This window comes from Ovis canadensis, chromosome 1 (assembly GCF_042477335.2).
Source record: "Ovis canadensis isolate MfBH-ARS-UI-01 breed Bighorn chromosome 1, ARS-UI_OviCan_v2, whole genome shotgun sequence".
Classification (NCBI taxonomy): Eukaryota; Metazoa; Chordata; class Mammalia; order Artiodactyla; family Bovidae; genus Ovis; species Ovis canadensis.
This window is the reverse complement of record NC_091245.1, coordinates 107,299,003-107,321,495: the sequence shown is the minus strand read 5'-3', so window position 1 is coordinate 107,321,495 and position 22,493 is coordinate 107,299,003. Positions and strand designations below refer to the sequence as shown.

The 22,493-nt window shown below is 52.3% G+C and overlaps 1 protein-coding gene across 1 annotated transcript in view; it reads left to right on the top strand.

The window, feature by feature from the left end:
• Positions 1 to 22,493, top strand: part of IQGAP3 (IQ motif containing GTPase activating protein 3) — a 40,500-nt gene that overhangs the window by 12,263 nt on the left and 5,744 nt on the right. The window contains exons 11-31 of the mRNA XM_069576769.1: positions 473 to 560; positions 2,131 to 2,294; positions 3,744 to 3,901; positions 5,564 to 5,685; positions 5,788 to 5,951; positions 7,280 to 7,370; positions 8,771 to 8,938; positions 9,032 to 9,171; positions 9,280 to 9,450; positions 12,809 to 12,892; positions 13,057 to 13,128; positions 13,229 to 13,298; positions 16,054 to 16,262; positions 16,959 to 17,111; positions 17,364 to 17,527; positions 17,861 to 18,085; positions 18,932 to 19,072; positions 20,483 to 20,567; positions 21,005 to 21,237; positions 21,604 to 21,736; positions 21,838 to 21,940. Of these exons, the coding sequence (XP_069432870.1) occupies positions 473 to 560; positions 2,131 to 2,294; positions 3,744 to 3,901; positions 5,564 to 5,685; positions 5,788 to 5,951; positions 7,280 to 7,370; positions 8,771 to 8,938; positions 9,032 to 9,171; positions 9,280 to 9,450; positions 12,809 to 12,892; positions 13,057 to 13,128; positions 13,229 to 13,298; positions 16,054 to 16,262; positions 16,959 to 17,111; positions 17,364 to 17,527; positions 17,861 to 18,085; positions 18,932 to 19,072; positions 20,483 to 20,567; positions 21,005 to 21,237; positions 21,604 to 21,736; positions 21,838 to 21,940 (2,938 nt within the window). The remainder of the gene's footprint in view (positions 1 to 472; positions 561 to 2,130; positions 2,295 to 3,743; positions 3,902 to 5,563; positions 5,686 to 5,787; positions 5,952 to 7,279; positions 7,371 to 8,770; positions 8,939 to 9,031; positions 9,172 to 9,279; positions 9,451 to 12,808; positions 12,893 to 13,056; positions 13,129 to 13,228; positions 13,299 to 16,053; positions 16,263 to 16,958; positions 17,112 to 17,363; positions 17,528 to 17,860; positions 18,086 to 18,931; positions 19,073 to 20,482; positions 20,568 to 21,004; positions 21,238 to 21,603; positions 21,737 to 21,837; positions 21,941 to 22,493) is intronic.

Sequence of the window (22,493 nt, the reverse complement as noted above, 5' to 3'; positions counted from 1 at the left end):
GGTCTTCTGCATTGCAGGGAGATTTTTTACCATCTGAGCCACCAGGGAAGACTATTTAAATGGTTAAATTACCCCAAAGTCTAATGGACCAGACTGATCAGCTTCTGCCCTCTGAGCATCTCTCATCCTGACCAGGGGGTCCTGGGGGACAGCCCAATAAGCAGTGATATGCTCTGCCATTGCTGAATTGAGGCTTCAAGTTAGCGATCTTTTTTTCAATGCTGTTGACTTTCTCCCAGACAACTATATTTGTGTTGCCTGTGTTGTTACTTCCGATGTTTGCTGGGTAAGAAAAAGCCAGAGGTTAGAGATGAGTTCCTAGGGCTGGGCGGGCCAGGCTAGTCTGCCTAGAGGCGGGAGGTGGGCTTGAGGGTAGGTGACTGGGTGGACCTGGGGCGCTCGCTGGCTGCTCCTGAAGCACATTCACAGCCCTAGGAGGACTCTCTTCTATTGCGTCTCTTCCCTCTTCCAGGAGCTGGGCCTAGTGGAGCTTCTGGAAAAGGAGGAGGTCCAAGCTAGTGTGGCTGCTGCCAACATAAAGGGTGATCAGGAACAAGCCAGTAAGTCACCTCCAGACTGAGACCTGGTCTGGCTGTATCCCTGGCTCTTGGAAGAGTGTGTAATTCCTTGGCTGGCTTCTGTATAGAGCAATGCAGACTGCTGCTCCATTTCCTGGCCGCCACCTAGTATGCCCTATTCTTGGCTCCCTAGAGGGATGCTACAGTTAAATTCATTAAGGCCTTGGAGATAATGACAGTCAGTTCTGCACCAGGCTGAACTCCTGGGGCAGGCAGTTTCCTTGTAAGCACTTGCCCTGTATTTTGACCGTTTCAACCTGCTTGGGTTCCTTCGGCTTCCAAAATACAGTGATGGCCCAGATGAGAGAGAAACTCGTGATGCAGCTCAGTTTCCCTTAAAAATATGCTATACAGATAGAATTCTTTAGTAAAAGAATGTGAGTTAGTGATTGTCTCCCTCCCAGGGGATCAACCTGGAGAGCAAGTGTGAAGGAAAATAGAGCCCCCAGCGTCCTGCAGAGGCCTGTGGACAGCATACCTGGCGCGAATGCTTGCCTCTGCCTGGACTTGCTCGGTCACCTTTCACCTTTGTCTGGCAGGCTCTGCGGAGCCCCCAGGTCATTCTTGGCTAATGGCCTGCCTTATCTCTCAGTTCTTTCCTCGTGCCAGAGTAATCTGACAAATCTGATCTGATCTTCTTTGTTGCGCACCTTCAGACCTTCACGGGTTCTTCCATATTTCTCCAAGACTTGAGTCCCTTTTCCTCCTCCTCCTGGTATGTGAGACCTTCCGAATATCTCTCCTACCCTTCTCTTCACATCCCACCAGCCTAGCCGGGTCAGACAACTTGTTCTTGCTTGATGGCCCCAGCCTTGCCCACTGCCAGGCCTCTGTCCTCTAGATTACAGTTCCCCCACATTGTCACCGGTAGAAACCGGATGAAAATGTCCCACAGAGCTGCCTCACAGCTTCCTCCTCTGTGAAATCTTCCTCTCTCCCCTGAAGTTTCTCCTCCCCCACACTGCCAGGATACTAGTGGGGAAGGGAAGTACCTTTCACAGCAATGACAGCAATGCCGTGTAGTAATTCTGTATCCTTATTTTTTTCCAGCAGATTTTGTGCTCCTTGATGGCAGTGCCCATATCTGCCTGGCATTTTATTAGCCCCAGCATTTGAAAACTAAAACTACATTGATGCACCATGGCCCCTTTGCAGCCCAAATGGCTCTGCCTTGAAGCTAGTTCCTTATTCCTCTGCACTGTCATCAAGATTTGGTCTCTGGAGCCTCTTGACCAACCTCATCTTAGCTGCGCTCCACAACCTCCTATCAGTCTTGCACTCACCACCTTAGGAACTCACCTCAGCTATGACAGCCACTCCTTGTTACCTGCTGAGCTACTCAACTTCTAGGCCTGACAAATTGCTTCTTCCAGAACCTCTTCTTAAAGTGATCCAGCCCCTTTTCCTCCTGAACATTTAGAAATACATTTGGAACCTAGCAGAGGTTCAAAGCCATTTCCACTCAGAGATTACCAGCAGAACCTATTTAGCTAGGAGAGTGGAAATGGCACTGGATGCCCAGCCTCCACAGCCTCTCTCTCCTCCCCTGCAGTGCTCCGGGCTGTGCAGAGGATCAACAGAGCTCTCCGGAGGGGAGTGGCAGCTGACACTGTGAAGGAGCTGATGTGCCCAGAAGCCCAGCTGCCTCCAGTGTACCCCTCTGCCTCGGCTGTGTACCAGCAGGAGCTGGCAGTGCTCCAGCAGCAGCAGCAGGGGGTAAGCCCTAGAAGTGAGGGTCCAGCTCTCAGATCCCCAAGCAGCTGGAGGGATCAGCGTAGTCAGTTCAGAGCACCCAGGAGAGCACTGTTAAATGCTGGCAAGCGACTAGGGGTGGAGGTGGGCTGCCATCCCTGCCATCCTGGGTATGTTATAATGGCGAATACGTTTGAGTAAACGCTGCTTTAAACACTCATTTAATGCTAAAGGAACCCTATAGGATAAGTATTATTTCCATTTTAGAGATGAAGAAACAGATGCTAAGGTTAAGTAATTTGCCCCAAACGGCTATAGCTGGCAGTGCTGGGAGTGTATGCAAAGCCGAGTGTACTTGAAGCCTATGCTTTTTACCACTCTGCTATCCCGCCTCCCCTCGTCTGTACAGCTTCTCTGACAGTGAAGTGATAGGGCCTTGCCAGCCTGCTGGAGAAGTCAGATCCTCCTTGGATCCGAGGATCCAAGCAGAGACAGGGAGGAAGGTGTAGATGATGTGAATGGAAGACAGTTGCACAGAAGGAGAATGGAGCGGGCAGAGCTTGGGGTAAACCTGGGAAGTCTTGGAAGAGAGGAGACTCAACAGGGAATCCTCCCCACAGCAGGCATTTACAGAGCCTCAGGTCCAGGCACAGCACCTGGGAAGGGGATGGTCTCAGTGAATGTGAGGAAGTCTATGACAAGGAAGCAAAAACTAAGTCCTAAGAAGTAAAATACAGCGACTAATGTGGACTTTAGAGCCAGACTGCCTAAGTTAAATTTCAGCTCTGCCACTTCCCAGCTATGTGGCCTTGAGCCAACTATGTACCTCCTGTGCCTCTCAATTCATGTATAAAATTGGAACAATAATATGTTTATCTCATAGGATTGTTGTAAGGATTAAATGAGTTAACATCTGTGCTTAGAAATGAACCTGGCATAAAAGTTTTAGCCATTATTATTATTATTTGCAGCATTCTGTTTGTAGAGGACAGGAAGGGTGCTCCAGACAGGGCCAAGCACAGGGTGAAGACTGGGCGGGAAAGGGGCCCTTCGGTGTGTGGTATAGCACAGAGGGGCCTGGCCTACCTTTTCTTCCTCTCTGTGTGCCCAGGGCTGACTGCAGTTCTTAGTGGGTGATAGGGACCAGTAGAACTCACTGGTTGAGTGTGGGCTCTGGTGTCTGGCAGTTAGGTTTGTCTTATATTACTTTACTATAGTCTCATTTGTGAAATGGGAATATCAGTGGTACTTACCTCTTTGGCTTGTTAGAAAAATTAAGTGATAGTGTGCACAAAGTACTTATACATTGAATACGTAGTAAGCATTATTAAGTTTAATTATTCGTGAGTGGATTAGGCCATAAGGGTTTTGAGATGTAGGCTCTGGGATGTGGGAGAGGCTTGGGGGCAGGAGGGCAGCTGGGCCCCCAGCCCTTCACCAGCCCGTGGAGACTCAGCCCTCCCTGTGTTGCAGGAGCTGGCCCAGGAGGAACTCTTTGTGGCTGTGGAGATGCTCTCAGCCGTGGTCCTGATCAACCGGGCTCTGGAGGCCAAGGATGCTAGCGGCTTCTGGAGCAGCCTGGTGAACCCCGCCACGGGCCTGGCCGAGGTGGACGGGGAGAACGCTCAGCGGTAAGAAAGGCGTAGCCGCATACTGAGGGAGAGGGTGGGTGATGGAGAGAGTGTAGCCAAGACTCCAAGTTCTTGTGCTCAGAGGCTAGCCTTCTGCATGATGTCCTGTTCCTGGGCCCAGGCCCGCTCTCTGGGTCTTTTTGCAGTTCCCTGACCTGTTTCTTCTGGGAGTGGTTGGGTTTACAGTCGTTCCCCTTCCCTCCATTTATTTAGTATTTCATTGCTAATATTTGAGTACCCACTCACGTGCCAGATACTGATCTAGGTGCTGGGGACAGTTGCGAACAAAACACAGATCCTGCTGTCATCTGACTCTGTGCTAGCAGGGGAAGAGAGGCGAAAAACAAATACGTTAAATGATCAGAAGAGCTATGGTGATAAATGGGCTTCCCTGGTGGCTCAGTCGGTAAAGAAGCCTCCTGTAACTGGGGAGACCTGGGTTTGGTTCCTGGATTGGGAAGATCCCCTGGAGGAGGGCATGGCAACCCGCTCCAGTATTTTTGCCTGGAGAATCCCATGGACAGAGGAGCCTGGCGGGCTGCAGCTCATGGGATCGCAAAAAAGACGACTAAGCGACTAAGCACAGCATACGTGGTGATAAATAAAACAGGGCGGAGAGGATAAAGGATGTGGCCCTGGTAAGCGTGGTTTGTGTCTGCTACATGGCATGGTTAGAGAAGGCCTCTATGGTAAGAGTGTCATTTTAAGAGAGACCTAAATGGCATAAGGGATTGCCATGAGCTATCTGTAGCACAGACTCTGAAAAAGAAGTGTCCTTGGTGTGTTCAGAGAACACTGGGAGACCACGAGGTGGGGTGGAAGGAGGGGAGGACAGTAATGGGAGGTGAGGTCTCAGAGACCGGACCACATAGGCCTCTGGCTTTTACTCCAGGTGAGAAGGAAGCCACAGGAGGAATCTGAGTGAGGAGGGAGGTGACGCGATCTACTTTTAACAGGATCACTCTGGCTGCTGTGCCAAGACTCTCGACTATAGGTTAGAAGGGAAAAGCAAGGAGATCTGTTAAATGTCTATTGGAGTAATCCAGGCAAGAGATGATGGAGGCTTGGCCTAGGGCCGTGGCAGTGGACGTGGTGAAAAGGAGCCATATTTTGGATATATTCTGAAAGCTGAACTGACAGGATTTGGTTATGTGGTGGATATGGAATGTGAGAGAGAGTCAGGGGTGACTTCAAGATTTTTGGCCTGAGAAGTTGGAGTGAATATTTGCCGAGATGGAGAAGACTGTGGAAGATGCAGAGCACGTGGGGGAATCAGGAGTTCAGATGTGAATTCAGCTGGAGGTGAGTGTCAGATATTCATGTGGAGATGCTGAGCAGGCAGCTGGCATTTATGAATGGGTGGTAGGTGTGCTCTGGGGAATCACTAGCATACGGTGCTTCAGGCCATGAGATTAGGTGAGATCACTTAGAATGTGAGCATGGAGAGAGAAAGGCTTGAAGACTGAGTCTTGGGATGCTCTGTGCTTAGAGGTGAAGGAGGAACTAGCAGAGGAGACTCAGAAAGGACAACCTGTGAGGTAAGATGAGAACCAGGAGAATGTGATGTCCTGGAGGTCAAGCGCGGAAAGTCCCGAAGTTTCCCCTGGCCTCTGGCTGGTGATGCACACGCTCTCCCCTCATCCTCACTCACCTGGCTGCCAGGTACTTTGATGCTCTGGTGAAGCTGCGGCAGACACGTGGAGTGGATGGGGCCTTCCTGAGCTGGAATGACCTACAGGCTGCAGTGAGCCAGGTCAACGCCCAGGTCCAGGAAGAGACTGATCGTGAGTGGAGTCCAGGACAGGGGGATGACGGCCCAACTCGGACAGCCCCATCCTTTAGCCATAAGCCTGTGCCCTCCGCCCACCTCAATCTCCCTTTCCCAGAGGTCCTTGCGGTCAGCCTCATCAATGAGGCTCTGGATCAGGACAACCCCGAGAAGACCCTCTCCTCCCTTCTGCTTCCTGCTGCCAGCCTGGATGATATCAGCCTTCCCATCGCCCCTCGGTACCATCTCCTCCTCGTGGCGGCCAAAAGGCGGAAGGCCCAGGTGAGGTTTGGGCTGGCTGGGGGGGTCACCAGCACAGGAAGAATATCTCCTGTGCGTAGAGCTGCGCCCAGTATGCACCCTGGAAAGCCAGTCTGATGGGCATGGTCCCTTCTGGGGGTGGGAGGCAGGGGGGTTCTGATCTGCCCTTGGGGAAGGAGGGCAGAGCTCCACTTGACAGCACAGAGTGTCCTGTGGGTACCTTATGTGTGGGAAGAGCACAGATCTGGGGGGCTGAGAACCAGGCTGCATTCCCTGCTCTGATGCTCAGTGACCATGTGACTCACAGCAAATCCATAACGTCCCTGAGCTCTCCTTATACATCTGTAAAACACTGCATGCCCTGGTCCTACCTCCCTACTGGAATGGGGGTAAAAAACCAAGTGAGCTGACAAATGTGGCAGGGTTTTGAGCCTGTAATGGCCGGAGTAGGTGGCAGCATAAAGAGTGGCTGAGGGCTGCTAGTCCTGAGCCAGACTAGCTGAGTTTGGATGCTGGCATCTGACCCTGCACATGTTACTTACCCTCTCTGGGCCTCAGTTTCCTCACCTACAGGCTTGTGACAATAATAAACTTACCTCAGAGATGTAGGGTTTAAGTGAAATAATATGACAGGGACACCAGCTAACGTTGATCAAGTTCTCACCCTGTGCCAAATATCGTCTTATGTGCCTTACAAATGTTAGTTCATAAGTGCTTTAGAACACTGCCTGGAACACCGGGGCTCAATAAAATGTTAGTTCAGAAAGTTCATCTATGAATGAGGAGAGTGGGGAGGGAGTAGAGTCTGGGGTTGGGGTTGGGGTTGCGTAGATCTGGGGAGGGAATAAGCCTGACGGTGAGACGGGCACAGGCTCCTTTGGCCTGTGCGGCAGAGGAGCCTGGGGAGGAAGGGGATGGTGGAGGTCAGGGTCAGCATTGGCCTGAGAAGCTGTGCGTTGAGGCATAAGGGAACAAGGAGGAGGAGTGGGGAGAGCCCATCACCCTCCGATGTGGGCTCTCCCTGGACATGGCTAGGGCACAAGGGCAGGAAAGGGAACTATTGAGAGCGTGGTGGATGCTGAAGGTTTCAGAGGGTTCTGGGGTGCTACGGCCCACCCGAGTTGACACATGGCCTGAAAGCAGGGTGGAAAGAACCCTGTGAGCCTGGCAGCAATCCAAGGGAGCCACAAGGCTGTGCCCATGCAGGGTGGGCAGAGGGGCACAGAGACTGCTTATCCCTATGGCTCCCCAAGTCAGCCTGCAGTTTGGTTCCCCTGGGCATCTGGGCTTGGGAACCTGGGGAGACCAGCCTGAGCTCTCATCATATCCCATTGTTCTCAATTTATCAGGTGACAGGGGATCCTGAAGCTGTGCTGTGGCTGGAAGAGATCCGCCAGGAAGTGGTCAGAGCCAACCAGGACACGCATGCAGCTCAGAGAAGTAAACGGGCCGGGGTGGAGGTGGGAGGCAGTACTGGAGGGGAGAAGGTTTGCGGGAGGCGAGGAGATTGGGCTCAGTGGGAGCCCAGACAGTCAGGTAGCCTCCCCAGTCACCTCCTTCTCCATTTCAACTGATTTGGGGAGGCAGGCCAGAAAGAGAGCAGGAGGGCTGCTGCTTTGACCATAGGATAGATTTCCTAGCAGTCAGCTGGCAGGAAATCCTCTGGAGTCGAGAGCGCCTGGTCCACCCACTGCCTCCTTCTGTGCCTTCCTGTGTGCACTTTCCCCCTGCAGTGTGAGCATGTGAAACAGGTGGGGGCCAGAAATCCATCCCGTTTTCTACTGGTAGCTTGAGTTTGGGTTTCAACAATTAGCTCTGGTTAGAGAATGTTTAGTCTCAAAGTTGGCAAAGAGGGGTTGGCTTTGAGGAAAAGTAAAGGCCAAGTCAGCACAGACACTGGCGTTCTTGTGTGGGATGCTGATGATGTTAGTTCTCAGTGTCTGGAATCCATCGGTATGTTTGTTAGTGACTGGAAGGCAAGGGCTACATCAATTCCCCCCACTTCTTGGACTTTATTCTCCTCCTATGAAACTGTCCTGTGGTGTCTCTGACCATGTCTTGCCCCAGAACTTCTGTATAAGCCTTCCTTTTACCAAGCCCTAGTCCAGCCCTGGAGAAGGCAATGGCACCCCACTCCAGTACTCTTGCCTGGAAACTCCCATGGACGGAGGAGCCTGGTAGGCTGCAGTCCATGGGGTCGCTGAGGGTCGGACATGACTGAGCGACTTCACTTTCACTTTTCACTTTCATGCATTGGAGAAGGAAATGGCAACCCACTCCAGTGTTCTTGCCTGGAGAATCCCAGGGACGGCGGAGCCTGGTGGGCTGCCGTCTATGGGGTCGCACAGAGTCAGACACAACTGAAGCGACTTAGCAGCAGCAGCAGCAGTCCAGCCCTGCCTTCCCTGGTGGCTCAGTGGTAAAGAATCCGCCTGTAAATACAGGGGACACAGGTTTGATCCCTGGGTTGGGAAAATCCCCTGGAGGAGGAAATGGCAACCCACTCTAGTATTCTTACCTTGGAAATTCCATAGACAGAGGAGCGTCATAGGCTACAGTCCATGGGGTTGCAAAAGAGTCGGACACGACTTAGTGAGTAAACAACAGGCCAGCCCTACACTGCTTTCTTCCAGGAAGCCTTTCTTGATTGCTACCTTTCCCTTTAAGCACAGCTGCATGCTGCTTCTTTCCATCTGTCCATCCTGGGATGTCCTTGTCCCTTCCATCACACAGCGTGATTTTGAGTCCTCCTTCTCTGGATTCCTTCACAATAGACAGGACAGAGCCTGTGGAAGGGGCTCAAGGAGAAACTGACCACTTCCTCGCTATACCCCTGTTAGTGGCTCTTGGTGTGGCTGCCATCAACCAAGCCATCAAGGAGGGCAAAGCAGCCCAGACAGAGCGGGTATTAAGGAACCCTGCCGTGGGCCTCCGAGGAGTGGTTCCCGACTGTGCCGACGGCTACCAGCGGCTCCTGGAAGATGCCATGGCAAAGAAGCAGCGCCCAGGTAGTGGCCTCACCTTGCCTCTCCCCTTCTTGGCCGGCCCCGGCTACCTCTCGCCTCCTCTGAGCCTTCTTTGCTCATTTGGCTTCTGCTTAGGAGATACAGCACTCTGGGTTCAACATGACATGAAGGATGGTACTGCTTACTACTTTCACCTGCAGACCTTCCAGGGGACCTGGGAGCGACCCCCTGGCTGCCGCCTCAACACCTCCCACCTAACTCGGGAGGAGATCCAGGTTGGTGGAGCCCCTGTGAGAGAGGGGTCTTGTGGATGGGAGCTTTCCTGTGGGAGAGGCTCCCACCCACCAGGACACCACAGGCCCTCTCTTCTTCTACTTCTGCAGTCAGCTGTCACCAAGGTCACCGCTGCCCGTGACCGCCAGCAGCTCTGGAAGGCCAACGTGGGCTTCGTCATCCGGCTCCAGGCCCGCCTCCGCGGCTTCCTGGTCCGGCAGAAGTTTGCTGAACGTTCCCACTTTCTGAGGACCTGGCTTCCAGCAGTCATCAAGATCCAGGTAGCAGACTCTGGCCTTCTGAGGTGGCAGAGCTGGACTTCCCTGAGGTTCAGAGGTTCCTCCTGCTTCCTCTTTGCTGAGTGGAGTCGGGGTGGTCTTTTGGCCTCTGTGCAGTAGTAGTAAGGGCATGGATGCTGGAGCCCAGACTACTTGGGTTTGAATCCCCTCTCCACCATGTTAACTAATTGCTTACTCTCTCCCAGTTTCCTCATCTGAAAACTAGTCATCTGAAAGTTGTAGCACCCCTCTTCTAGGGTGTTATGAGGTGATATCTAAAGTACATTTAAACAGTACCTGGCAGATAGGCAAGAACATGGGCAAATGCTAGTTACTGTTGTTATCATCATCACCATCCAGAGGGTATGAGAGCTGCTTTTTAGCTTCCCCACAGAGAGAGTGGAACAAGATTTAGCACGACATCAGGGTTTAGACACCAGGAGGACTAGGAGGGAGTAGTGAAGAGGTGGTAGTGGTGATTGTTCAACAGAAAAGGGATGGAATCCCTTAGGGAAAGAACTTCTACCTTTCTCTCCAGCCAGCCCTTTCCATTTTTATTCTTCCAGCCTTTGGGTGGTTCAGTGTGGCCTCTGAGACCGACCCATAAGTCACTCAGGCACGAGGCCTTGGGCTGAGGCACTTTCCAAGCCAGGAACAGTGGGAGCTGAGCAAACAGAGGCCTCCTCAGGCAGATGTGATCTGGAGGGTCTCATGGCAAGGTGGGCAGTGTAAAGAGACTTTATTTAATGAACACCTCCAAATGCCCAGTATCTGCAAAGGATACCACTTGGCATTGGGCAAGGGTGAGAGATGGTGTGTGAGACACAGATGTGTGCTCCTGTCTCTTCCATTGCAGGAACTGGAATACAGTGGGTGTTAGATGTTGTGGTAGTGAGGACACAAAAATAATAGCAGAGAACCCTGAAGGAGCCAGAGGCACGGAGACGGGCAAATGCCCTCAATGGTGATGTGGGATACGTGGTCACTGAGAGTGCAGGCTTTAGACCCTGAGGCTGCAGTTTGCATTCTGGTCCTGTAACTTCTGGGTACCTTACCGAGCCCTTTCCAGCCCTCAGTTTCCTTATTCATGATGATTCCTTGCCTCATGCTGGTTGTGAGGGTAAAGCAGGAAAATTACATGTAGCACTTGGTGCGGGGACATGCTCTATTGGTGAAGTCGTTATGAGATGTTAAATTTGGGGGCACTGATCCCAGAACTCAGAACCTTAGCCATCAGCATTTAGTGTCTGAATCAGTCCTCCTGGACGCAGCCTGGAATTTCACACCAGCTAAGGAGCAGAGAAGCCGCACCAACAGTGGGAGAAGGGACGGAGTCAGAAGGTGAGTTTGCCACCCACCCTAGAGCTGTGCGGAGTCTGGCCTGGGTCTACCCCAGGCCACCTGCCCTCCAGCTAGGGAGAGTGAGAGTCAGAAACGAAGCAGCTTGGGTCTCCTGAGAGCTCTAACCCTGGCCGGGACTCCAGTCAGGGTCCTGAATTCTCACCAATCCAGACTGAGAGGCCTTCTCTCTTGAAGGAGAAGCCGTGTGGGGATGGGTGGGTGGTCAGAGCAGAGAGGAGACCCCTCCGCCTTTCCCTGTAACAACTAACAGTATGTCAGGCAGTACCTGGAGTGGGAGGGGAAGGAGTGCTGAGAAAGGACATAGACTTGGGGCTCCCTGGCCTCTAGGCTCCAAAATAGACAGCTGGTACCATGCGACCAAGCTGCCTGTTTTATATCCTTTCCCAACAGAAGGACGGTGTAAGTCTTAGAGGGAAAGCCTGCCCAGGAGAGTTGGCTTTAGGAAAGGCTGGGAGAGCAGTCGGCTGAAAGGGGCTGCTCTTTTTAAAAATGCTTTGTCTGTGCCGCGTGGCATCTGGGATCTTTATTCCTGGACCGGGCATTGAACACGTAACCCCCTGCACTGGAAGCACAGAGTCTTAACCACTGGACCACCAGGGAAGTCCCTGAAAGTCAATGCACCTAACACACTAAACCATGACATCATCAGTGGCAGAGTGTCCTCCAGGGTCTGAGTGCCCAGGAGAAGTGTAATGATTAGTGCCCTGAAGACAGGTTTCAGTAGGTAGAGATAGGGCCGGGCTAAGGGCATAGATAGACAAAGGTTTGGGGCAGCAGATCATAAAGCATGTTTGAAAGAAAGTGGAATGTCTGAGGTGGCTAGACTTCTTAAGGAAGTAGGGACCAGTAGACAGTCAGATAGGAGTGTGAGGTCAGATGGTTGAGATTTCCTGGAAACTGGCGCTATGAGAAGCATGGTCCGAGTAGTGTTTTGGGAAAATTCACACAAGCTTGGGGTGAAAGGGGAAAAGCCCACAGGAAGGACACCAAAACAGAAGGGAGTCATGAGATTTGTGTCTTAGAGACCGAAGCCAGTGTGACCATTGAGGAGAGGGTCGTTTAGACACCTTTGCAGCAGACTGGTCAGCGAGGAAGGGCCATCAGCCTGACAGCTGAATCACTGGAGACCCTGGAGGGAAGATTTGCTTAGAGCTGAGGTTCGCAGCTAAGTGGTAGAGCTGTAAAGAGAAGTGTGAGTTATGAGAACACGAACGACCTGAGGCCCAGATGGCCGTTGGCAGAGATGGTGGGCACACAGCTCTGTGCCTGCACACACTTTCCAGCCATTGCACCATGCACGTCTCCAGACTTTGGATTGTGTGATGGTGTGGGGGTAGCTTTTTTTAAATATGTATCTATTTGGCTGCATTGGATCTTAATTGCAGCACGCAGGATCTTTGCTGCGTCATGCAGGGTCTTTCATTGCGGATCACAGACTGTCTAGTTGTAGCACGAAGGCTTAGTTGCTCCATGGCATGTGAGATGTTAGTTGCCTGACCAGGGATCAAACCCACATTCCCTGCATTGCAAGGCAAATTCCTAACTCCTGGACCACCAGGGGAGTCCTATGGGTAGTGGTTTTATGGGTGGATGAGTATGTTGTAGGGGATATGGTACGTGCTGTGGTGAAGTCAGTAAGTGTATGTTTTACTAATATCTTTTTAAAAAGCTTGTGTCTTAACACTTGTTTCTGTGAGGAGGTGTTGGCTATGAATGTATGTTTGATTGCATAGTGCATGCGTCAGAGTTTGTGTGCGAGAGTATGTGTTTGCTGGGTCCAGGGAGTGTGGCAGAGGGCTCGAATGGCTACATGCAGATGTTTAGTCTTCCCCATGAAGTTGGCAGTTCTTTGAGGACAGAGCCAAATTTGCCTCTCCATTCTCCTTTCCTGCCTCCCCACCACCCTTTTCTGGAGAGTCCAGAACGAAGCTTTTCCCACAAGCTTTTCAGGGCAATCGGGACCAGCTGGAGTCATCTTTCTCCCCCTTCTGATCGGCAGGCTCATTGGCGTGGTTACAGACAGCGGAAGATTTACCTGGAACGGTTGCAGTATTTAAGAGCGAACACAGATACTGTAATCAAGGTAGCTCCCATGCTTTGGGTGGGTTCCTGGCTCTCTTAAAGGACCCTCTGAAAACCATTTGTAGTCTTCTCACCTCCCATGACCTCTGGAGAAGGCTGAATTGGCCTGGGTCTAAGGGAGGGCCCTGAGCCTGGAGCTCTGAGTCAGTCTGTCTCTGCCTCCAGATCCAGGCTTGGGCCCGGATGTGGGCAGCTCGGAGGCGATACCGGAAGCGTCTGGGCTACTTCCAGAAGAATGTGAGTCTCATTCTGCTCCCCTTGTCCCCATACCCCACCTTTATCCATGAGACCAGGGAGGGGCCACCAACAGTGCTTTTTCCATCTGCATTCATGACAGGTTAACTCCATTGTGAAGATCCAGGCGTTTTTCCGAGCCAGGAAAGCCCGGGATGACTACAGGATGTTAGGTAAAGTGCCTGGTTTCCCTCTTCTGTCTATGCAAGTGACTGTCCTTGTGAGCTTCCTGGCTTTCAACAGTGAACGAGGCAGAAAGCCATACCACTCCATAAACTGGGGCCTTGGAGAAGTGGTCTGACCTGAGCCTTTCTCTCACAAATAGCTAACGCCTACAACCTTGAGCATGCACCGTAGGACCCACAGTGGGCTGAGGAGTGAGGAGATGTGCTCCTGCCTTTGCCAATCCCCCAGTTTGGTGGGAGTGATAGGAGTCCCCTGAGAGTCAGGCAGGTCTAGGTATCCCTCCTGGAGCCACAAAGCAGGTTAGGGGAAGGTACTAGTTGTCTGTGCAGGAATGTGGAACAGGGCTGGTGACAAAAGCCCCCCGCCCCACCCCAGCAGCAGATAACCTCATCACAGGAACAGTCCATCAAACCAGCTGCTGTCTGTACCAGGCTTTGACTTTCTTCCTCTTACTATGACACAAGGCAAAAAAAAAAGGGGGGGGTGGGAGGGAAGGAAAGGCTCTTTTCCTACAGTTGCAGCCTTCCCCATCTTTCCCCTCTTCTCTGACCCATGACTCTTTCCCCGTTAGTGGCCCAGTCCACAGGAAGGCAGACCTGGGGTCCTTTCTGCAGTCCTGGGGAACTTGAGGGGGTTCCATCTTCCTGCCCCATGGTTCCCAATAGTTGAACATCCCCCTGAAGTCTTACAGAGGTCCTTCAGGGCCCTCTTGATTCCTTTGTTAAAGCCCAGAAACCCAGCCTTGGAAGTCTGCCTCCTTTTGGTCAAGTGGACTAGTGGTCCATCTCCAGGTTGGCCTCCAGCCCTGGGTTTCCTGAAGAGGTAGGCCCCTTTCCTTCCCGGGCCCAAGACTACGCTTCTGGGCTTCAAGGTTGAGTACACTGTCCAGGAATCGTCTCCTTCACCTCCTCAGTCCCTCTTCCCACCCTGCCCTGTGGCAGGGGTGCTCCTGCCCCTCTCTGACCACAGAAACTCAGCCCATTTGCTTCTGGGCAACTAGCTGCTTTTCCCTCCTTACCTCTCCCCAGCTTGGCCATTTCTGTTTTCTCTCTTGCTGTTACATTAACACCAGTGCCCTGAGTCATCCTTTATCTTCTTTTTCCTCTTTAGTTTATAGTTTTTCTGGAAGAACTTGTTTTCTCTCTGGTCTGTCTCCCAACTTCATTAGTCCCACTCCACGTAGAGAGCTGCCACTTCCTAGCCATGTGGCCCTAGGCAAGTTACTGAACTTTGCTGCCTCCACTTTCTCACTTATAAAACGGAGATAAGGATCAGGTCGAGTTGTTGTGAGGATCAAATGAGTTAAGTGCTGTATCGTTGAATCCAAGATGCCATCAGCTGTCTTTGGTTCCACCACTCTTCACTCCTCAAAGATCTGTCCTCCATGCAGTAGCCAAATTAGTTTATTAAACCTTGTGATCTTATCACTCTCCTTCTTAAAACATGTCAGGATGCCTCACTGCCCCAGGGATAAAGTCCAGCCTCCTAAGGACAGCTTCCGAAACTCTGACCCAGCCTCTCCTGCACCTCTGGCCTCAATGACCCCCGCGCTGTCCCTCACCACCTGCACCCTCCTCTCCATGCTCCAGACATGGCCTTTGGTGGCACGCCTTTACTTTCCCAAAGGTCCCCATGCTTGCCCCTCTCAGAGCACTAAACCACACTGTAGTGAGTTGTTTAATTGTCTGCTTCCTTTAGTGAATAGCCTTTAAGGACCAGGCCTAGTTTTGTTCATCTTCCATATCTGACCCTTTTATTTCTTACTAGCTGTGTAGTCTAGGGCAAGTTACTTACTCTCTCTGTGCCTGAGTGATCTCACCAGTAAGTTACAGTGTATAAAGTATGTAAAGCACTTAGAGCAGTTTCTGTTCCATAGTGAAAATTATGTCTTCAGTTCAGTCAGTTCAGTTCAGTCGCTCAGTCATGTCCAACTCTTTGCGACTCCCATGGACTGCAGCATGCCAGGCCTCCCAGTCCATTACCAACTCCCAGAGTTTACTCAAACTCATGTCCATTGAGTTGGTTATGCCATCCAAGTATCTCATCCTCTGTCGTCCCTTTCTCCTCCTGCCTTCAGTCTCTCCCAGCATCAGGAACTTTTCCAATGAGTGAGTTCTTTTCATCAGGGGGCCAAAGTATTGGAATTTCAGCTTCAGTATCAGTCCTTCCAATAAATATTCAGGATATTTCTTGTTATTCCCTGTAGCTCAGCCCTGAGACTCTTCTTTGCTCAAAGGCTCATTCCAAAAGAGATTCAAGGAGAATCCATCTAGCTCTGATCTCCCTATATTATAAAACCCATTGTTGTATGAGGGTCAGGCAGGGCCGCATGGAGGCTGATAGGTGAAAGTAAACTCAGGATGAAGGATGAGTAAGTCGACCTGGCACGAAGGGGGAATGAATCAGAATGGGGGCCCTAGCAGATCATCAGAGGCTGCTAGGGCTCTGACTTTAGGGCGGGATGGCACTGAGATAGGCCCAGGTTGTGGGGGAACCCAGGCAGAGGAAAGCAGCTTTTGTGTCATCCCTGGTTATAAGACAAGGAGTTCAGAGACAGGACTGGCTGGGAGGCTGCCCACTGCCTTCCAGCTGCAGGCAGAACTATTGGAAAAGAACTGGAGTTGGGTGCCTGCTAGCTTCAAGCAGCATGGACACTGAGGGTGGGGTTACTGTGGAAGAGGGCGATGAGGAAGTGTCTGCTGAGGACATGTCTAATCCTGGCACCTCTTCTCTTCCTGCCAGTCCACACACCCCATCCCCCACTCAGTGTGGTACGCAGATTTGTCCATCTCTTGAATCAAAGCCAGGAGGACTTCTTGGCTGAGGCAGAGCTGCTGAAGCTCCAGGAGGAGGTGGTCAGGAAGATCCGGTCCAATCAGCAGCTAGAACAGGACCTCAATCTCATGGATATTAAGATTGGCCTGCTGGTGAAGAATCGAATCACCCTGCAGGTGAGGGGCCCACCCGAAATCTAGCTAGGAGCCTCTGGAGAGGTGATGCTGGCCATTCTCTGGTTGCTAATCAGATATTTTCTGAATGTCTAGATTTTATCTTCTGGCTCAGATCCTTGCTCCAGTGGTCCTCTGCTCTTCTAGTCATTTGTTGGGGGCACATGATATAATGGAAAGAGCGCTGGACATAAAATTGTAATGCCCGGCTCTGCTAACTCCTGGTGATGGGACTGGAGGCTGGTTGGTTAACCTCTCGGTCTGTTTCCTCATTTAAAGTGGGAATAATGAGAGTGCTCACCAGGGCAGACGTGAAAATAGATATGAGAGCTCCTTAACCTGTCAGTTACCATACATATATGCTGTGATGAGGTAGAAGTGACGCAGCAGCATCTCCACCTCAACTCTGTACAACAGGCTAATGAGAAGTCAGAGCAGAGATGAATATACCTGGCGCCTCAGTCCCGCAACCCGGCTCTCTTTGGAGACTCACCTGGTGAGCGCAGAGCTGCCAGGTGGGGTCTCAGGACAGCAGGAGGCCCTTCCTCATCCCAGACGCGTTGGTCTCCCCTGGCTCATGCCTTCGATACCTTGCACAGCAGAAAGCCCAGGCTCTTCGAAGCACTGACTCTAGACCATATGTTCTGTGCTCTGTGCTGGCCTGGATGGGTTGTATCACCTGCTCCCCCGCCCCGGCAGGAAGTGGTCTCCCACTGCAAGAAGCTGACCAAGAAGAATAAGGAACAGCTGTCAGATATGATGGTTCTGGATAAGCAGAAGGGATTAAAGTCGCTGAGCAAAGAGAAACGGCAGAAGCTAGAAGCTTACCAACACCTCTTCTACCTGCTCCAGGTGAGCAGAGGGCTTTGGGAGGAGACATCTCTATTCTCTCCTGAGGGCCTGGGACCCGAGGCCTTCATGTCTAAGCCCTCACCTGCAGGGAAAGAGACTGCCTCCTTTCATTTGTCTGGAATGTTCCTAGGACCCTTGAGAAAGTGTAGCAGTGCTCCCTATTCCTAGTTCCAGTCAGCAAAGCCTTTCTTTATCTGATCACTAGTCCTTGAGGTACATCATCTGCCATTCCAATCTCCCCATTGCTTTCAGACTCAACCCACCTACCTGGCCAAGCTGATCTTTCAGATGCCTCAGAACAAAACCACCAAATTCATGGAGTCAGTGATTTTCAGTCTGTACAACTATGCCTCCAACAGCCGAGAGGCCTATCTCCTGCTCCAGCTGTTCAAGGCAGCACTCCAGGAGGAAATCAAGTAGGTTTTCCAAAAGCAAAAAGAATGGGAAGAGAAGGGGTTAAGAGATGCCACTGTTGGCTCCTTCACAAGGTGACAATTTATTGAGGTTTGAAGGTAGAAATGGACTCAGAAGACCTCTTTTCTCTGCCTCCCAACGAGGCAAGGCATCTCTTGGGACAGCCTGGGGGGAGAACATGTGCTGACATGTTAATATCACAGCTGAGACAGACGTAACAGGACTGTCCTTAAGAAGAGGGATGCCAACACAGGCTTTAAAGAAAATCTCAAAAGGAAAAGCAGCTCCTCTATACCAAGGCAGGAGACCAGCTTCAATGACCTCTTAATCCATAGGTCAAAGGTGGAGCAGCCCCAGGATATGGTGACAGGCAACCCGACTGTGGTGAGGCTGGTGGTGAGATTCTATCGGAATGGGCGGGGGCAGAGTGCCCTGCGGGAGATCCTGGGCAAGGTGATCCAGGACGTGCTGGAGGACAAGATGCTCAGCATCCACACAGACCCTGTCCACCTCTATAAGAGCTGGATCAACCAGACTGAAGCCCAGACAGGGCAGCGCAGGTGAGCAGATGGGCAGAGGGAGGGCTCTCTTTGATCAGCTTGGTCTTGGGCCTCACCGGGGAAGCTTGAGTGTGCTTTGAAGGCGGCATATAAATGAGCTTGCTGATTTATGTAAATATGACACCAGCCCTATAGGATGAAATAAGGTAGCCTTTTAGACCCCCTCTGGTAATTAACATGGAACTGATGTAAATGACACTGGACCTGGTGCGCTTAACATAGAGTGAGCCCAGATGAATATGCAAATGTGTGTAATTGCTGTGTCAGTGCTTGCGAATGATTTGTCAGATATACTGGGAGTTGGGATAGGACCCCTTATTGATAGGCAGATAGCTGAATATTCAGATTTATAGATGAATAGGCAGATGAGGTAGTGGAAGAAATAAATCAGCCCTCCAGATGGCCATTAACTGAGGTGCATATGTACTGGGGAGATGGAGCCGCGGAGGGGAGTAGGCAGTGCTGGTGGCTTCTCTGGATGGCACACAGGCATCCAGGTGGGGGCACTGCAAGGCCCTGGCCCAGCCTTCAGCATCCCCATAACTACCAGAGACTTGCAGGGAGCCCTGGTCTCATCTGGGTCCCCCTTGGGATCTTTCCACAGACCCCAGACCCTCCATTTCCTCCTACACTCTTCCACCTCCCCATAGGTGCTTCATCTCTTCTTCCACCCACATCAGTCTAGTCCTCTCTGAGTCCTTTCTCTTATTCTGGCCTAAATCCTGGGCTGCCGTCAGCATGTATGTATGAGATCTTGTTGTGAGATGAGTTTAAGGGGTGGAGCCTCAGGGAGGGGAGGCCTTGGGAGGGGTTTCTGGCTGATAGCTTGTCTCTCTCTGCCCACAGCCACCTCCCCTATGATGTCACCCCAGAGCAGGCCTTGAGCCACCCTGAGGTCCAAAGACGACTGGACATCTCCCTCCGCAACCTCCTCGCCGTGACTGATAAGTTTCTTGCAGCCATCATCTCATCTGTGGACCAAATTCCGTATGTGCAACAGCTTAGGCGTGGATCTCCGGAGGGCTCTGGCATGGGAGGGGAGAGCAAAGCAGTCCTGAATGGTGGCAGGCAGGAAGGGAAACTGGGCTGGGGTGCTTGGGGGCTTCCAGGAGGTAGGAAGGGGAAGAGACTAGAGACTTGCGCTGGATTATAGTACACAGATCTAGTGGGCAGTCAAGACCTCCCTGGGCCAGAGAAAGGCACCTCAAGTGATTACGGGGACACGTGATTGTCCGAATGTAAGTGGTGGAAAATGTAAAATTCTTTAGTCTGTAAAGTCAAAAATAAGAAAACTTCACACCAGTAAAGCACCCTATAAAAGTCCTTTCCTTTCTTAAAATTTAGTCAATAATTATTTTCTGAAAAGCAAATGATTGAAACTGTTGACAAGGTGGGTCTCCTCTAGATCTTCACTCAGCCAACCAGCCTTCCTGGTGCTCAGTGGTGCCCAGGGCAGGTGGGGATGCGGGAGAGGGGAGCCCACAGAGCTCATGTCCCTGCTCCCCAGACCTGGAAGACTGGATTAAGGATTTACAGTGAGGATTCAGAAAAGATTGTCCTAGGACTGATAAAGGAAAGCACACAGTGAGCTGTGAACTTCTCTCCCTGGTACCCCAGGCGGAGGCAATAGCTTTTTAAAGTATTTAATTAGATTTGTAGGTGGCACATCCATAAATAGGAATAATAATAATAAGGTCCTGGGGATCGAACCCAGGTCTCCCACCTTGCAGGCAGATTCTTTACCGTCTGAGCCACCAGGGAAACTGTTTGAATCGCACTCTACCATTACTTTCACAAAAATAATTTTACTTGATTCTCACAAAAGCCCTAGGAGATAGAAAGGGCAAGAATGAACAGTCCCATTTTCCAGACCAGGGAACAAACTTGTAAGGGGAGCGCAATAGCCTGAGCTAACATCTCTGGTTAGTGGCGGAGTCAGGACCAGATGCTTCTACTCCAGTTCATTGTCTTCCTGGGCCTGCCTCTAACCCAGACCAGGCCCTCACAGATGCTCTGTAGTAACAGAGCCTCCCAGGCTGTCCTGGGATCGGGTTTTGGCTGCAGGTGTCAGACACTTAACATACAGGCTCAAGGTGCTTCTGTGGGGAAGGCAGGATGGACACTGGGATCTAGGGTGTCCCCAGGGGAGACTAAAGGGGGCCGAGGAAGAGGCTCTGGGGACAGGCTGGAGTCTTCGTGAGAGCTGGCTGGGTGCTGATACAAGGGCATGAGGGAGGGACAAGGCCCAGAGATGTTTGGAGGAAGCAGCAGGGAGCTGGCTGTGGGAAGTGGAGGGTCAGCTCTGGTGTGGCTATGCCCGGGGAAGGAGAGGCGGGCACTCAGGCCCTCGCGCTGGGGCCAGGGCAAGGCCATAGTGCACCTATTGCCTGGCCCCAGGTACGGGATGCGGTACGTGGCTAAGGTCCTGAAGACGACTCTGGCAGAGAAGTTCCCCGACGCCACAGAGAACGAGATCCATAAGGCAAGTGTTGTCGCCCATCCCCACCTTGAGAGCTCTGCTTGCCCTGATGGTGGCTGTGAACCCCCAGAATGAGACCAAAGGACCAAAAAAACAACCTATGCTATAAAAAGCCAAGAAGGCGAATATTCTCCACCCTGTCAGACAAGCCTGGCTCACCAACAGGGCTCAGATGGCAACAGGTGGCAGACGGGAAGGGATCCAGCACAGGAGTTAACAGTAGACAACAACCTGGGCTTGTCAGAGCGGGTTCTAGTCCCAGCTATAGCTAACATTTGCTGCATGACCTTGAGCAAGTTGCTGGTCTGCTCTGGGTCTGTTTTCTACACAAGGATGGGATTGACCCGGGGGTCCTTCCCACCCGCTGAGCTGGGAGAGCGGGGGCTGGGGCTGTGGAGGTGGGCCACAGGCGCTTCTACGACAGCCTCCTCCACCCTCAGGTGGTGGGGAACCTCCTGTACTACCGCTTCCTGAACCCAGCTGTGGTGGCCCCCGACGCCTTCGACATTGTGGCTATGGCCGCGGGCGGCGGGCTGGCGGCCCCCCAGCGCCACGCCTTGGGGGCTGTGGCTCAGGTCCTGCAGCATGCTGCAGCCGGCAAGGCCTTCTCCAGGGAGAGCCAGCACCTGCGCGTCTTGAATGACTATCTGGAAGAGACGCACCTCAAGTTCAGGTCTTGGTCCCGGCTTCCTGTTCCTCTCTGTTTCCTTCTTCTCCTCTTCCCATCTTCTTTTCACAGACCACTTCCTTTCAGGCACAACTTAATCAAATCCATGAGGAGGGGAGGCGCGGAGGATAGTTAGTGGGCTGGAGGACAGATTGTTGGAAGGACTCCCAGTGAAGAGGAGAGAGGGCTATTGAGGGAAGCTGGTTTGAGGGGGCCACTGGGAGAGGTGAGGCAGCGGATAGGGGCAGAGGGGCAGAGAGGCAGAGCTGGCTTGAGCAGTCACCAGCAAGGCGGGAGAGAGGCTGATGGACACAGAACGTGAGGGGGTGCCGGACTGCCCCACCCTCTCACATGCTTTTCCTCTGGGGCTAGGAGGTTCATCTGCCGAGCCTGCCAGGTGCTAGAGCCAGAGGAGCGTTTTGCGATGGATGAGTACTCGGACATGGTGGCTGTGGCCAAACCCGTGGTGTACATCACCATGGGGGAGCTCGTCAACACGCACAGGGTGAGGGCCTGTGCAAGCCTGGGGCAATGGGTGGGTAGGCTGGCCCTGGAAGGAAGGCGTGGCTCAAGCTCTGTGTCTCCTTTACTCCCTCCCCGCTGTAGCTGTTGTTGGAACACCAGGACTGGATCGCCCCTGATCATCGAGACCCCCTGCACGAGCTCCTGGAGGACCTTGGGGAGCTACCCACTGTCCCTGACCTCATCGGTGCGTACCATCCTTGACACTGGGGCGGGCAGTGGGGCCTGCAGGAGAGGCGGGTGGGCAGGTGAGCAGGGCCTTGGAACGTGTCCTCTCGAGTTTTTGTTCAGTCTGGGACATGTGCCAGGAGGCTGGCTACGCACTCCCTGTCTCCCTCTGGTCCTGAGATGGACACAGACTGATGTAGGGGACCCTGTACCATCATATAAATGTGATGTTAAATCACATGAGATAGGACAGAGGGATAATGGCCTGTTTTGGGTCCCAAAATGTGTCTCTGATGAGGGTAGATTTCAGGAGCTGTGAAATGGAAGGAAGTTGGCTTCCAGAGGTAGAGGGGCAGGGCAGGTGGGGACCGATAGAAGAAAGCCAGGAGGAGCTCCCAGCCTAGAGAGGCACAGCCCCAAAGACACGAGGGTTAGCTCTGTGGGTGACAGCCCTTCTGCTGGTGCTCAGGGTGGCCGGAGGGACAGTGTGGGAAGGCTTCCTGGAAGAGGGGCACGTGGAGCAGCGTGTTCACCATGGTCCCATCTGTGCGTGTGCTAGTCTCTCTCCTTCC